The sequence below is a fragment of the Erinaceus europaeus genome, chromosome 2 (assembly GCF_950295315.1).
Source record: "Erinaceus europaeus chromosome 2, mEriEur2.1, whole genome shotgun sequence".
Lineage (NCBI taxonomy): Eukaryota > Metazoa > Chordata > Mammalia > Eulipotyphla > Erinaceidae > Erinaceus > Erinaceus europaeus.
The window spans coordinates 60,496,417-60,512,569 of NC_080163.1; the positions used below are offsets into that span (position 1 = coordinate 60,496,417).

The window sequence follows — 16,153 nt, forward strand, 5'->3', positions numbered from 1 at the left end:
TTGCTGGTCCCTTCTGTGTTGCAGTATGAGATGTATACCATCGAGCGGAATGCTGAGCGGACAGCCACTGCTGGGAGACTGCTGTACGACATGTGAGTGGGCATGCTGGCTGGGGCTGCGCGAAGTTTGGGTGCTGCCTGTGGGTGGGGGCTTGGGGGCGGGGGGAAGATCTGTCAGCTCCATCTCTGGTATCTACAGTTTACTCAGGCCTTTAGTTCCTGACATGTCTTCTGCACAGAGGTCTTCTGACATCTTACTCTGGATTGAAAAACTTTTCATGAGCAATCATTTATTTTTCATTGGAAACAATATGCACAGTCTTCAAAAGTTCAAACAATAGAAAGTGAAAAGTCCTTCCTAAACTCAAATTTCAGTGTTCACATGTTTAGATACAGATACAACACATATAAATTTTTTGCAGTATGAGAAAGATACCACAGCTGGATCAGGGATGAAATAATGGTGCAGCTGCATGGAAGGCAGAAGCTATACTTGCCGACCCCCTTCCCTGGCCTCAGGATAGGCATATTTTCTTTTATTTTCATTTTTTATTAGTTATTTAATATAGACCTACAAAAATATAAGATATCAGGGGTATAATTCCGTATATTTTCCTACTACTAGAGTTCTGTGTCCCCATTCCTTCCACTGGAAACTGGATTAGTTCTCCCAGAATCACAGATATGGGTTGCTATTATTTCTGTAATTATCTGTCTATATTTTTATGTATTTTCTTTTTTTTCTGTGACTCTGCCTTATCTTCCTTTCTAAGTCACACCTAGCACTTCTGAGTGCCTTTCCTTCTTCTCACTCTGGGTCCAGATGGAATTGGAATTCAGAGCTCTCTTGGAGTATGGACCAAAATTCTTTAGGGGTTACAGAAGGTGGAAGGCCTGGCTTCTGTAATTGCTTCTCCACTGGACATGGGCATTGGCAGGTTGATCCATACCCCCACCCCAGCTTGTTTCTATCTTTCCCTAGTCGGGTAGGGCTCTGGAGAGGTGAGATTCCAGGACACATGGGTGAGGTCATCTGCTCAGGGAGTTCAGGATGAAATTGTAGAAGCATCTGCAACTTGGCAGCTGAAATGCAGTAAGATATAAAGCAGGACAAAATGCTTAATGAATTGCCCCAGTTTTTATCTTGCTACATACTCTTCAGTAACCAAATTGAAGACACTATCATGATTCCTTCCTCACCGTTTCAGAGCTCTACCCCATTGGTATGGATTGACCTACCAATGCCCATGTTCAGCAGAGAAAAAAATACAGAAGCCAGAACTCCCACCTTCTGAACCCCTAAAGCAATTTTGATCTATGATCCTAGTGGGGAAAAGTGATAGGAGTAAGATGAGCAAAGGGGTCTGTGAATTCCAGCTACATCAGGAAACTGAGAAAGGATGGAAAAGGGAGGGATATTTGATGTAATAAAAGAGGTGTATGTGTGACTTGGAAAGGAAGAGAAGATGGGACCTCCCCCCCCAAAAAAAAAAAGGCCAAATATATACAAATGTAGACAGATGGTTATAGAAATAATAGTTGACCCATGTTTGCAGTTTTGGAGAACTGCTATAGCTTACAGTGGAGATTGGGGATCTGGAACTCTGGTGGTGGGAATGGTGCAGAGTTGTGTACCCCTGTTCTCTTGTAATTTTATAAATCAATATTAAATCACTAATAAATAAAGTGAGAAAATAAGATTACCTTTTAACATAAAAATGTTAATGAACAGAAAGCATCAACTAGGAAGAGAGCAGATAGGAACAGGGATTTTAGGATAGCCAGGAAGTCTATTTTAGGTATGTTCCTAGGAGTCCATGACTGTGGTAATTTTTACTGGATCTCGATAGCTAACCTGAAGGTAAATATTGTCTGAGAAGATGGTGTCAGAGTTGAGAATAGGACTAGAAAGCTGGATCAGGGCAGAGAGTAGCTCCCAAATTGGAAAAAATATATAGATACAATTAACTATTTCCCATGTCGATCTAACCCCTGGCCTATAGGAATTCATATTTAGCACAAGAGGGTAGTCATATCTGACACACTATCAAATTAACTTTCCAAAAAATATTGTTTCAATTTATAATCCCACTAATGCAACAACACTGAATATTTCTGTCGGATTTTGATTTTTGCCAGATGGATAGGAAAGAATGGTATCTCACTACTTTAAATATATATATATGGAGTCGGGCTGTAGCGCAGCGGGTTAAGCGCAGGTGGCGCAAAGCACAAAGACCGGCATAAGGATCCCGGTTCAAACCCCGGCTCCCCACCTGCAGGGGAGTCGCTTCACAGGCGGTGAAGCAGGTCTGCAGGTGTCTGTCTTTCTCTCCTCCTCTCTGTCTTCCCCTCCTCTCTCCATTTCTCTCTGTCCTATCCAACAACAATAATAACTACAACAATAAAAAAACATCAAGGGCAACAAAAGGGAATAAATAAATAAAATTTTTTTAAAAAGTAAAAAAAAAATATATATATATATATATATATTTGTGTGCTAAGGAGATAGCATAATTATTTCATACCTGAGGCTCTGAGATTCCTAGTTCAATCCCCCCACACCACTGTAAACAAGAGCTAAGCAGTGCTCTGATTATGAAATAAATAGTACAAATATTTGTGTTCATTGTATAAATAGTAGGATAAAAATGAATATTTTTCTAGTATTCTTTGGCTACTTTTTCTGTGATTTGCCCATCTTTTTTTTTCTTTTAATTTTCTTTTTCTTGTTAATGTTTAGAAGCGTTTTGCCTGTAATGAGAAACAGTGCAGCAGCATTCATTGACTCAACCCTCTTAAAACATACCCTGGTACTTCTGTGTGGCGACCAGGGACTTAACTCCAGGTCTTTGTGTTTGGTGGCATGTATACTCTGCAGGACAAGCCACCTTTCACCCCCAACCTTCATTTGTTTTCTTAACTGCATCTTGATTTCAGTTTGTTTTTGCTACATCTCTGTTTTAATTTGGAATAAAGAAGTACATGCTTTTCTTTAGATGGTAATGTCCTTTTGGGGGTATTATACTAGAATCTAACATTCCAATTTATTCATTTTCAATATAGGTTTGTGAATTTCCCAGATCAGCCAGTGGTATGGAGAGAAATCAGCATTATCACATCAGCATTGAGGAATGATTCACAGGATAAACAAACTCAGTTTTTAAGAAGTAAGAATGGAGTGATAACAATGGAGTGTACAGATGAGCATTTCTGGACTTGCATGTGATGTATAGTAATGCTGGAACAAAAGATCATGTCTCTTGTATTGGCACCCATCTGTTTGTTTTGCACTTGGCAGCTGTAATCTCTACAAATGATGTAACTTGGTCCATAGAACATCCTAAAAATCTTAAAGAATGTAGGCGGCAAGGCAGTGATACACACAGTTAAGTAGACATACTACCATGCGCAGACCCAAGCAAGGACCTGGGTTTAAGCCCTGACTTTCCACCTGCAGTGGGGACACTTCATGAGCAGTAAAGCATGTCTACAAGTGTCTGTCTTTCTCCTTCTCTATCTTCCCCTCCCCTCTCAATTTCTCTCTCTCCTATCAATAAAATGGGAAAAAAATTTAAAAATGGCTGCCAGGAGAGGTGGTTTCATAGTGCAAGCACCAAAACCCAATAACCCTGGAGGCAAAAAAAAAAAAAAAAAAAAAGAGGGGGGTATAGATTTATCTGTTAGCCTAAATAATATTTTTATTTTATTTACTTATTTTGGTTAGTAAAATTGAGAGTGGGAAAAACAGAGAGACACACACATGCACCTACAACACTGCTTCACAGCTTATGAAGCTCTCCCCACTGCAGGTGGGGACCAGGTTCTTGTGCAATGTAACATGTGCACTCTACCAGGTGCACCACTGCCTGGGCCCTGGATGGATATATATATATATATATATATATATATATATATATATATATATATATATGTTTGTTTTTTTTAATTTATAAAAAGGACACATTGACAAAACCATAGGATAAGAGGGGTACAATTCCACACAATTCCCACCATCAGAACTCTGTATCCCATCCCCTCCCCTGATAGCTTTCCTATTCTTTATCCCTCTGGGAGTATGGATCCAAGGTCATTGAGGGATGCAGAAAGTGGAAGATTTGGCTTCTGTAATTGCTTCCCCGCTGAATATGGGCGTTGACTGGTCGATCCATACTCCCAGCCTGTCTCTCTCTCTCTAGTAGGGTAGGTCTCTGGGGAAGTGGAGCTCCAGGAGACATTGGTGGGGTTGTCTGTCCATGCAAGTTTGGTCGGCATCATGCTAGCATCTGGAACCTGGTGGCTGAAAAGAGAGTTAATATACAAATTCAAACAAATTGTTGACCAATCATGAACCTAAAGGCTGGAATAGTGCAGATGAAGAGTTGGGGGGTCTGCCATTTTGTATATAGCTAGTAGGCATATTTTAGTTATATGGCCCTGGATATTTTTAAAAGTGGATTTTACAGTAATCAGCATCTTGAGATAAGGTTGATCTCCATAAAACAGGTGAGAAACTATTTGTCACCTATGAGCTTTCTGTATAACCTCCACTCTATTGTATGCTGTAGCCAGATTTCAAATGTTGTATCCCTTTGCATAGTCATTTTTGTATTTTTTTTTTTTGCCTCCAGGGTTATTGCTGGGACAAATCTAATGCTCCTCGAGTCCATTTTTTCCCTTTTGTTGCCCTTGTTGTTTTATCATTGTTGTGGTTATTATTATTGTTGCTGTTGTTGCTGTCATTGTTGTTGAATTTGACAGAGAGAAATCAAGAGAGAAGGGGAGACAGAAAGAGGAAGAGAAAGATAGACACCTGCAGACCTGCTTTACCACTTGTGAATCGACTCCCCTGCAGGTGTAAGGATCCCGCTCTAACCAGGATCCTTACGCCGGTCCTTGTGCCTCGCACCATGTGTGCTTAACCACTGTGCTACCGCCAGACTCCCCATTTTTGTATTTTAGATCCACTTAGTCCTTCAAATTTCTTATAGTCATTTAACAAACATTCCACACCCTGTACTGTTTGAAACAAAAACCTTCTATCAATAGGCTGTAGGTGAAATATAAACGGTGATTCTTCATATAGCGTTTACTCTCCTATACATTGCTTCCATATTTTCTTTATGAAAAATCTTTAAGAAGTGAAATGTGCTTTGTGTAGGCTTATTTGAAACTCTTCCTGGTCGTGTCCAGTGTGAAATGTTACTGAAAGTTACAGAACAATGCTTCAATACACTGGAAAGATCTGAAATGCTGCTTCTACTTTTGAGACGCTTCCCTGAGACTGTCGTGCAACACGGGGTAAGAGTTAACCCTTTCTCTTTTTCTCCAGAGAAAATAAAATTGGTCAGAAGAGCCATCAGTATCCCTAGGTGCTACACTGTATACTAACTTCGCCAAAGCAGAAATTCTTATTTATAACAAGAATCAAGCCCTTGTGTGTGTGTGTGATTCTACTATTGTAGGCTTTTTTTTTTCTTTTTCTTTTTTCTTATTCAAATAAAGAGACAGAGGAGAGAAGGAGAGGCACTACACCACTGGAGCATCCAGCAACTCACATGTGGTGTCTGGGTCTAAACCGGTGTCGCACATAGTAAGGCACACATTCAGCCTTGTAAGTTGTCTTTCGTGCCCTCTAACAAAAAAAGTGTCAGTGACACTGGATAAAATTAGGAGACCTGGAGATGCATCAGCAAGGCAAATGCATGACAGTATCATAGGAGACTCCATAGATGCTGAGGCTGTGCTTCAATCTCTTTCACTCTCCCTTCCACCTTCCTTCTCTTTTTCAAAAACATAATGAATCAGTGGGGGAGATAGCATGATGATTATACAAAAACAACTTTCTTACTGAGACTTTGAGCTCCTACCTTCAATCTACCACCACTATAAGCCAGAGCTGAACAGTACTCTGTAAAAAAAATATATATACACACACACATATACATATACATATAGTTTGGATCAGGATAGTAACTCAACAATATTATGCATATGTGTCAGGACCTGGGCTCTTTTTCTAAGACAATAGTTTAAAGTTAAATCAAGGTATTTTTATTAGTAAAACTAAAAGGATGTCACTGTTGTCAAACATAAATTTCCAGTGAAAGTTGTACCAATGGCATGTACAAACTATTGTATTTACTCTTGACTGTAAAACATTAATCCCTCAATAAATAAATAAATAATAATAAAAAGTTGTACCAATGTATGAAAACAATGCCATTTATCTGTAAGTTCAGCAATTTTTTTTTTTTAAATCTGACTTCATAGGGCCCGGTATTGGCACACATGTTACAATGCTCAAGGCCCCAGGTTTGAGCCCCCAGTCCACACCTGCAGAGGGGAAGCTTTGAAAGTGGTGAGACACGACTGCACATGTCTCTGTTTCTCTCCCTCTCTATTTCCTCCTACTCTCTTGGTTTTATGGCTGTCTCTATCCAATAAATAAAGATAATTAAAAAAGTGTTTTTAAAGATTAATAAATAAAATAAAAATAATCTGACTTCACTGTACTCAACCATGTATTTGAATTGAAGTGAAAAACTATAGTTCAGGTGGGGGTAGATAGCATAATGGTTATGCAAAGAGACTCATACCTGAGGCTCCAAGGTCCCAGGTTCAATCCCTTGCACCACCATAAGCCAGAGTTGAGCAGTGCTATGATCAATTAAAAAAATACATATATATATATATATATATATATATATATAGTTGACTGTCTTAATAGACTTTTTTTTTCTCTCTGTGGACACCTTTCCCTCAATTCCTACTCTTTTTTTTTTTTTTTTCAATTCCTACTTTTGTACTTGTATCTAATGACTGAGTACTACAGGCAGGCATCCTTCCGTAAGTGTTAGGTACCTTCCTAGACCCTTTGAAGTAAATAATATTCTGCTTTACAGATGAAGAAATTGACTCTTAAATATGTTAGTAATTTTCCATGGTCATTAAGTGGCTGTTAACTCAAACTTGCTTTTTTTTTTCCCCCAGTCCAATTTTTTGGCTTCTGACTCCTTTGATCCTTTTTTTTCCCCCATTACAGTGACAGAAACATATTTGACAATTCTGGAAGCTAGGGACCCAAAATGACCACATTCCCTCTGTAGACTCTAGGGAAGACTTTTTCCTTGCCTTTTCCTGCTTCTATGGTTCCTGGTAATCTTTCATTCCAAGACACATTGTTCCAATTTCTACATCTGTTTTACATCATGTGACCTCTCCCATTTGTCTATATCCCTGTATCTCGACTTTCTTAAAAGGACAGTCAGTTTGATTAGGACCTGCCCCAATCCAGTGTGACCTTATTGTACCTAGTTTTATATAAATTTCCAGTTACTCATAAGACAGTATATTGGGTTGTTGAAAAAGTCATGATGTATTTGTTCTGTTTTTCTATGCAGAAATATATAATGGGACCAGGTGGTAGCGCACCTGGGTTAAGTGCACACATTACAGTGCACAAAGACCCAGTTCAAGCCCCTGGTCCCTACCTGCAGAGGGAAAGCATCACAAGTGGTGAAGCAAGGCTGCAGGTGTCTCTCTGTCCCTCTCCCTCTCTCCCTCCTTCTCTCAATTTCTTTCTGTCTCTATCCAATAATAAATAAGTAAAAATATAACTATTAAAAAAGAAAACAGGGAAGTTGGGCGGCAGTGCAGCGGGTTAAGCGCACGTGGCGCAAAGCTCAAGGACCGACGTGAGGGTCCCGTTAGGAGCCCCCGGCTCCCCACCTGCAGGGGAGTCGCTTCACAGGTGGTGAAGCAGGTCTGCAGATGTCTATCTTTCTTTCCCCTTCTCTGTCTTCCCCTCCTCTCTCCATTTCTCTCTGTCCTATCCAACAACGAAGACATCAATAACAACAATAATAAATACAACAACAATAAAAAAAAAAAGGGCAACAAAAAAAAGGGAAAATCAATATTAAAAAAAAAAGTACCGTGATTTTTCCAGCAACCCGATATATATGGTTCTAGGTGTGCGTGATTATTTTTGGGGGGTTAAGGTAGAGTAAGGAGAGAGAGAGTTATTCCTGCCAGTACACTCCTGCACATTACTTTGACTTAAATTTCTGTGTTATGTAATCACATTGTTCCACCTCCTCAAGGAGGATAATGTAAATGTTTGGGTGGGGTGGCCAGGCAATAGCACACCAGGTTAAGTGCACATAGTGCAAAGCTCAAAGACAGGCACAAGGATCTGGGCTTGAGGCCCCAGCTTCCCACCTGCAGGTGGATCACTTCACAAACTGTGAAGCAGGTCTGCTTGAGGCTCTGAGGTCTCAAGTTCAATCTCCAGCGTCACTATAAGCCAGAGCTGAGCAATGCTCTGGAAAAAAAAGAGAGAGAGAGAATGTTTCTTGGGAAATTTTGAATATACAAACTGTGGTAAGTATTAAAAACAACCTTTGTTTTTAATATAACTCTGGCATCTTAAACTCTAAGTACATTTAAATAATTGTATTTTGAAACAGGTTGGCCTTGGGGAGGCACTGTTAGATGCTGAAGCTATTGAAGAACAGGAATCTCCTGTTAACTGCTTTAGAAAATTATTTGGTAAGAAAAATGTATTTTATGTTAATGTATTTGTAAGTTATTTTGTTTTATTGTTATTTTCATTTATTTTATTTATTTATTTTTACCAGAGCACTGCTCAGCTCTGGCTTATGGTGGTGTAGGGGATTGAACCTGGGAGCTCAAAATCTCAGGCATGAGAGTCTTTTGCATAACCACTATGCTTTCTCCTCTTTTATGTTAATTTCTAACACAAGCAGAATAAGGCCATTTGTGGAAAACAAAGAAACTTTTCTGTACTTTGGAATTTAAATCTCCTTAGTCCAAAAAGCACTTTGAACAGCTTCTAAATCTTTTTATGCAACATTTACTTTAGTGCCTCCAAAAGATTACATGTAACCATATATTTAAGTGTAAAGCTTGATGATAAATAATATGAATTTCCACTTACTATCAGAAGTAGGCCCTTGGGAGTCAGGCGGTAGCGCAGCAGGTTAAGCGCATGTGGCGCAAAGCTCAAGGACTGGCATAAGGATCTCGGATTGAGCCCCCGGCTCCCCACCTGCAGGGAAGTCGCTTCACAAGCGGTGAAGCAGGTCTGCAGGTGTCTATCTTTCCCCCTCTCTGTCTTCCCCTCCTCTCTCCATTTCTCTCTGTCCTATCTAACAACGACGATATAAATAACAACAATTTAAAAAAACAAGGGCAACAAAAGGGAAAATAAATAAATAAATATTTTTTTAAAACTTAAAAAAAATAAAGAACTAGGCCCTTATCTGGAGTGTAGAATCTGCCTATGTGTTTTCTCAATCACTCCATCCACTCTCATCCTTGTACACTACAATCTTTAAGTGAATGTCCTATGTTTACAAAAGAGAAAGGCAGGAGTGGATTGAAAGGGGGTGCAGGGGAGTGCCAACTCAGTGATGGTTGTGGTCTGCTGACACCTATCTTGGGGAGATATGAAAATGTACACTTGTGACATGTCTTGTAGATCAACACTTCCTCAATAAGGTGAAATAAAAAATGTGCCCTCATTTGTAAAATAGAGATTTTCCTAGTTACTTCACATCCTACACTAAATGAACCCTGAAATAAATTAACTTCTTGCCAGGACTTGAGGATACTTAGCTTCGTCATTTTTGTTTTTTTCCTTCAACAGTTTGTGATGTCCTCCCTCTGATCATTAACAACCACGATGTTCGACTGCCTGCCAATTTATTATATAAGTACTTGAACAAAGCAGCTGAATTTTATATCAATTATGTCACTAGGTCTTCTCAGATAGAGAGTCAGCATCAAGGTAAGTAGAATCCCTGACATTGTGTTTAGACAGGTGTTAGTAAAACTGCAAACTCAGAATCTCTCGAGGCTGGAAGCTAACTCTCCTGGGTAGGGTGTGTGCTTTTTAATGTGGTTTGAGCCCAACACATACTGCACTGGGGGAAGCTTTGGTAATGTAGTGTTTTTCTCTCTTTTCCACTATCTAAAAAATCAGTCAGGATTAATGAGGTCCTGATTATGAAGGGAGGGGGTGTTGGGGGGGTGGGAAGGGCCCTTAATCTAATTATTCCTTTCTGGATACATACCAGTTTGATAGTTTTCTTTAAAGATAGTTCCTAGAAGAAATACTGCAGTGAAGAGATAAGGCTTGTGTTGCACTGACTTTACCCCTTGATCAAAATAGTCTGCTTTCTGAATTTGTGTCCTGAACTTCACTTATACCAGTGGCCAGCAGTAGATCTTTAAACAGAACATATAACATATTGTAATTCTATGCTCTTTCCTCTTAAATGGGTGGGGAGTGGGGTGGGGTCAAACTTTATTATTATTGTTCCTTTTTTTTTTAACTTTTTAATTTTTTTTTTTTTTGCCTCCAGAGTTATTGCTGGTGTTGGTGCCTACACGACTAATCCACTGGTCCTGGAGGCTATTTTTTCCCTTTTGTTGAACTTGTTGTTTTACCGTTGTTGTGGTTATTATTGTTGTTGTTATTGATGTTGCTGTTGTTGGATAGGACAGAGAGAAATGGAGAGAGGAGGGGAAGAGAAAGATAGACACCTGAAGACCTGCTTCACCATTTGTGAAGTGACCCCCCCCACCCTGCAGGTGGGGAGCCGGGGTCTTGAACTGGTATTCTTACGCTGGTCTTTGCACTTTGCACCATGTGCGCTTAACGTGCTGTGCCACTTTTGATCCCGATTTTTTAAAACTTTTTAAAAAGTATTTGTTTATTTATTTATTGGATAGAGACAGAGAAATCAAGAGGGGGGAAATAGAGAGGGAGAGAGAGACCTGTAGCCCTGCTTCACTGTTTGTGAAGCTTTCTCCCTACAGGTGGGGACCAGGGGCTTGAACCTGAGTCCTTACACTCTATAATGTGAGCACTTAACCAGGTGTGCCACAGTCTAGCCCCAACTTTTCCTTTGTTTACCAAATGATTTTTGTTTTTCTTTCATTTCAGGTACCCAAGAGACATCTGATTTAATGTCACCTAGCAAACGTAGCTCTCAGAAGTACGTAATAGAAGGACTAACTGAGAAATCATCCCAGATTGTGGACCCTTGGGAGAGGTTGTTTAAGATTTTGAATGTTGTTGGGATGAGATGTGAATGGCAGATGGATAAAGGCAGACGGTAAACAATTGTTCCTTTCTTGAATTGTCTAATGAATCATGGTTGCATGATTTCAGAAAACTTGTGGAAAAAAAATGCAAGATGTCTTTTTTAAAGCATTTAATATATAGATATATTTCATTTGGAGAGAATTTTATAACAGTATTTAGGCAAGACAAGGTAGTTTTTTAAATTTTTTAAAATATTTATCCCCTTTTGTTGTCCTTGTTTTATTGTTGTAGTTATTATTGTTGTTGTTATTGATATTGTCATTGTTGGATAGGACAGAGAGAAATGGAGAGAGGAGGGGAAGACAGAGGAGGAGAGAAAGATAGACACCTGCAGACATGCTTCACCACCTGTGAAGCGACTCCCCTACAGGTGGGGAGCTGGGGGCTTGAACCAGGATCCTTAAACCGGTCCTTGCACTTTGTGCCACATGCGCTTAACCTGATGTGCTACCACCCAACTCCCAAAGTTCTGTTTTATTAACAAATGATAGAGAGAGAAAGAAAGAGAGAGAGAAAAGAGAGAACCAGAGTATCACTCTGGCACATGTGATGCCGGGTATTGAACTCTGGCCCTCATGTCCAAGAGTCTTAACACCCCATCCACTGTGCCACCACCTCCTGGGCTGTGGTTTTATAAAGACTTCTCAGGACCTGGAAAGAGATCACCCCAGTAAAGCACTAGCCTTATCTTTGAGAAGTCTTGTGTTCACGCTGCAGCACCAAAAGGAAGTACCACAATACTAAGATAATGGTAGAACAAGGGTCTCTCCCTCTCCTTATCTGTATGTTTCTGAAATGAAATGGGGAAGGGGAGGAAAGGTTATTTTTATCTGACTAGAAGTTAGTCAGTAAATGCTGTGGTTCTTTTGGAACTTTTCTTTAGAGCTTTTGCTGAGAAGCCCAGGGTAACTTATCCTTCATCTTTCAGAAACTATGGTGATATTTTGCATAGAATGAAGGATCTCTGCAGATACATGAACAACTTTGATAATGAAGCTCATGCAAAATATAAAAACCAAGTGGTTTATTCCACCATGCTGGTCTTCTTTAAGAATGCGTTCCAGTATGTCAACAGCATACAACCATCTCTCTTCCAAGGTTAGTCTGAGAATTCTAGTGTTCCAAATCACTGCTCTACAAAGAGCAAGTATAGAAGATGTGCATGTTTGCCTCAGTATTGTTCTTCTATCTGCCCAAACCTCTTCGGGTTCATACTAGCACTGTTTTTTTAGTTGTTGGTTGTTCTTTTGTTTTTTGGTTTTTTTTCCTCCAGGGTTATTGCTGGGCTCAGTGCCTGCACCATGAATCCACCACTCCTGGAGGGCATTTTTCCCCCCTTTTGTTGCCTTGTTGTTGTAGCCTCGTTGTGGTTATTATTATTGCCATTGTTGACGCTATTCGTTGTTGGATAGGACAGAGAGAAATGGAGAGAGGAAGGGAAGACAGAGAAGGGAAGAGAAAGATAGACACCTGCAGACCTGCTTCACCGCCTGTGAAGCGACTCCCCTGCAGGTGGGGAGCCGGGGGCTCGAACTGGGATCCTTACGCCGGTCCTTGCGCTTTGCGCCACATGCGCTTAACCCACTGCGCCACCGCCCGACCCCCTGTTGGTTGTTTTTAATGTAAGTACTTTTTCATTAAAGTTTTCTTTAATGGGAGGTGGGGTTAGATAGCATAATGGTTATGCAAAGGGACAGTCATGCCTGAGCCTCTGAAGTCTCAGGTTCAATCTCCCACACCACCATAAGCTAGAGCTGACTACTGCTCGAGTAAAAAAAAAAAAAAATGTGAGTTGGGCGGTAGCGTGGCAGGTTAAGCACAGGTGGTGCAAAGCTCAAGGACCAACAGAAGGATCCCGGTTCAAGCCCCCGGCTCCCCACCTGCAGGGGAGTCACTTCACAAGTGGTGAAGCAGGTCTGCAGGTGTCTATTTTTCTCTCACCTTCTCTGTCTTCCCCTCCTCTCTCCATTTCTCTCTGTCCTGTCCAACAACGATGACAACAATAGTAACTACAACAATAAAACAAGGGCAACAAAAGGGACTAGATAAATAAATATTAAAAAAAATAAAACAACAAAGGTGACAAAAGGGAATAAATATTTTTTAAAAAGGAAGCATCCAATATCTGTATTTATTAATTTTTTTCTCAAGACTTTTTCTAATATTAAATATTTATTTTATCACTTTTAATCCTCTACTGAGACAGAACCTTTATTAACAAATTATCACTATCTGTACAGTATTTATTTATTTTTAATTTATATTTATTGGGTAGAGCCAGAAATTGAAAGGGTAGGAGGAGACAGAAAAGGAGAGACACCTGCAGCATTGCTTGACCACTTTAAAGCTTTCCCCCTGCAGGCAGGGACCAGGAGCTCTACCCTGTGCGTTGTAACATGTGCGCTCAACCAGCTGCGCCACCACCTGGCCCCCCAGTTTTGTTTTTTACTTGTATATTTGTTTATCTAGTTGTGATTACACTGAACATCTTTTCCAGTGACCTGTATTTCTTATGACAGTTGTGTAAACTCCCACCTGGCATTAGGTATTCATTTCTTTTTTTTATTATTTTTTAAAAATATTTATTTATTTACTCCCTTTTGTTCCCCTTGCTGTTTTATTGTTGTAGTCATTATTGATGTTGTTGTTGTTGGATAGGACAGAGAGAAATGGAGAGAGGAGGGGAAGACAGAGAGGGGGAGAGAAAGACAGACACCTGCAGACCTGCTTCACTGCCTGTGAAGTGACTCCCCTGCAGGTGGGGAGCCGGGGGCTCGAACCCGGATCCTTACGCCGGTCCTTGTGCTTCGCGCCACGTGCGCTTAACCCTCTGAGCCACTGCCCGGCTACCTAGGTATTCATTTCTTTGCAGCATTTATAAGTCTTTGTGTGTGTGTGTGTGTGTGTGTGTGTGTTTTTTTTTTTTCCTCCCGTCAATAGGTCCTAATGCCCCAAGCCAAGTTCCACTGATTCTTCTTGAAGATGTATCAAACGTGTATGGTGATGTGGAAATTGACCGAAATAAACACATACATAAAAAGAGGAAACTAGCTGAAGGAAGGGAAAAAAACATGGTAATCCTTTCAGTTATGCTTATTTAACAATTATATTTGTATAGCTTCCCTGAAATCAGTGATGACATTGGAATTAAGTTGAAAACATGTAGATCTTCCATTTATAGGATATAACTGCTGTGTAAATCAGTGACTCGTACATAGAGATGATTTCGCCTTCCAGAGACATATGGCAACATTTGAAGATATTTCTTATTTTCACTTTGTTGCCTAATTGAAGAGAGCTTCCTATTAATATTTAGTCAGAAGAGGCCAAGGATGCTGATAAACGTGTTACAATGCACAGGATAGCCTGAATAACAAAGAATGAGCCAGTCAAAAGGTCAATGGTGCTATCATGCAGAAGCCCCAGTATAAGTTATTTATACCTATTTTGACTAAATGGACTTCAATTGCTTTTTTAAATAAATTCATAAGGGGCCAGGCAGTAGTGCACCTGGTTAAGTACACACATTACAGTGCACAAGGACCCAGGTTCAAACCCCTAGTCCCCACCTGCAGGGGGAAAGCTTTGCAAGTGGTAAAGCAGTGTAGCAGGTGTCTTTCTGTCTGTCACCTATCCTCCCTCTCCCCTCTCAATTTCTCTGTCTCTATCTAATAATAAATAAATAAAAATCCTTGAAATTTCTTAATACTTATTTATTTTGGATATAGATAAAGTGTAACTGAGAAGAAAGGGAGGGAAAGGGAGGGAAAAAGAGAGACACTTGCAGCATTTACACTGTTCATGAAGCTTTCCTCCTGCTGAGGGGTTGTACCCAGGTCCTTCTGCACTATAATATGTGCATTTGGCCAGGTGGGCCACCTCCGTGCCTTTGGGCTCCAATTAATTTTTAAAAAAAGCAAAACCAAATACACAGTATTAGACATCTACACCAGTGTATAAGATACTGACCACAGAATGGAAAGTGCTAGATGCTAAGAGTGAGAATGAAGCCCAAAGTTTAATTGTAGAACTAAAGGGAAGATTTCGTGAAGGAGGTCACTGTTTGAGATCAGTGTGGAAAGGTGTCTAAGGTCTTGTCACTGAATTGGCAAGTAGAATTTATCAAGAGACAATGGCAGTGTGCACATCGATACAAGGGCCAGACAATGTCAGTGTCACGAACCATCAGTCTGTGATTTAGCCAGGCAGTGGAGCAGCGTAAGACAGTAATTTTTAAGCTGTTATTAAAGTACAGGTTCCTTTCAATTAGTAAAAGCTTAAGTGGAGGCCTCCCTAGTAACATGAAAGCGAAATCCTCTAGGTGAAGAGTCAGCAACATCCTTTTTCTGTGAAGAGCCAGGTAAATAACTTATATTTCCCAGTTGTTTTGCAACTACAGCTCTGCTTATAAGATGCAAGAAATGTAAACAAGTGATGTGGCCATGTTTGAATAAAACTTTTTTTTTTTTTTATGAGATAGGCAGAGAGAGAGAGTAAAAGAGATCACAGCACCAAACCTCCATTCAGTGTGGTGGGGGCCAAGCTTGAACCTAGGTTGAGCACATGGCAAAGCAATGCACTATCCAGGTGAGCTGTTTTGCCAATAAAACTTTACTTATACACCTGGCTTTTGGTGTGCAAGTGATAGTTTGCCGTTCTAGTTAGATGCTACACCCAAAAGGAGCCAGGAGTGACTCATTTTCTGCACTCCCCATTCTTGATCTTTCAGTCGCCTTGCCCCCTTGAGTACATTTTACTAGACCCTGAGTGTGATGAGAAATGTGCTTTACTGCAGTTTCTTCAAGTGTCCCTATAGACTGGTTTGTAAAATTGATATTTTTTTTAATTATTAGAAACCTGAAATCCATAGCTTTCCTTCTAAAGCCAGTATAAGCTTAGAATTTATGATCAGAAAAAAAAAAAAAAGTGTTGTTTTGAAGTAAAAATTCCAGGGCCAGAAGATAACTCATTCAGTAGAGCATATGCCTGAGGATCCAGGTTCAATTCCTCAGCCACC

General features: G+C 40.1%; 1 protein-coding gene across 4 annotated transcripts in view; it reads left to right on the forward strand.

Annotated features, from left to right (window-relative positions):
- The window catches only part of INTS10 (integrator complex subunit 10), a 38,976-nt gene that overhangs the window by 872 nt on the left and 21,951 nt on the right, over nucleotides 1-16,153 (forward strand). For 2 of the 4 annotated variants that reach the window (XM_016187986.2, XM_007522741.3), the window contains exons 2-9: nucleotides 25-92; nucleotides 3,066-3,169; nucleotides 5,161-5,300; nucleotides 8,471-8,552; nucleotides 9,673-9,813; nucleotides 10,975-11,146; nucleotides 12,065-12,234; nucleotides 14,077-14,210. In XM_016187986.2, the coding sequence (XP_016043472.1) occupies nucleotides 25-92; nucleotides 3,066-3,169; nucleotides 5,161-5,300; nucleotides 8,471-8,552; nucleotides 9,673-9,813; nucleotides 10,975-11,146; nucleotides 12,065-12,234; nucleotides 14,077-14,210 (1,011 nt within the window). The remainder of the gene's footprint in view (nucleotides 1-24; nucleotides 93-3,065; nucleotides 3,170-5,160; nucleotides 5,301-8,470; nucleotides 8,553-9,672; nucleotides 9,814-10,974; nucleotides 11,147-12,064; nucleotides 12,235-14,076; nucleotides 14,211-16,153) is intronic. The other 2 variants (XM_060181565.1, XM_060181573.1) reach the window with 2 other exon arrangements.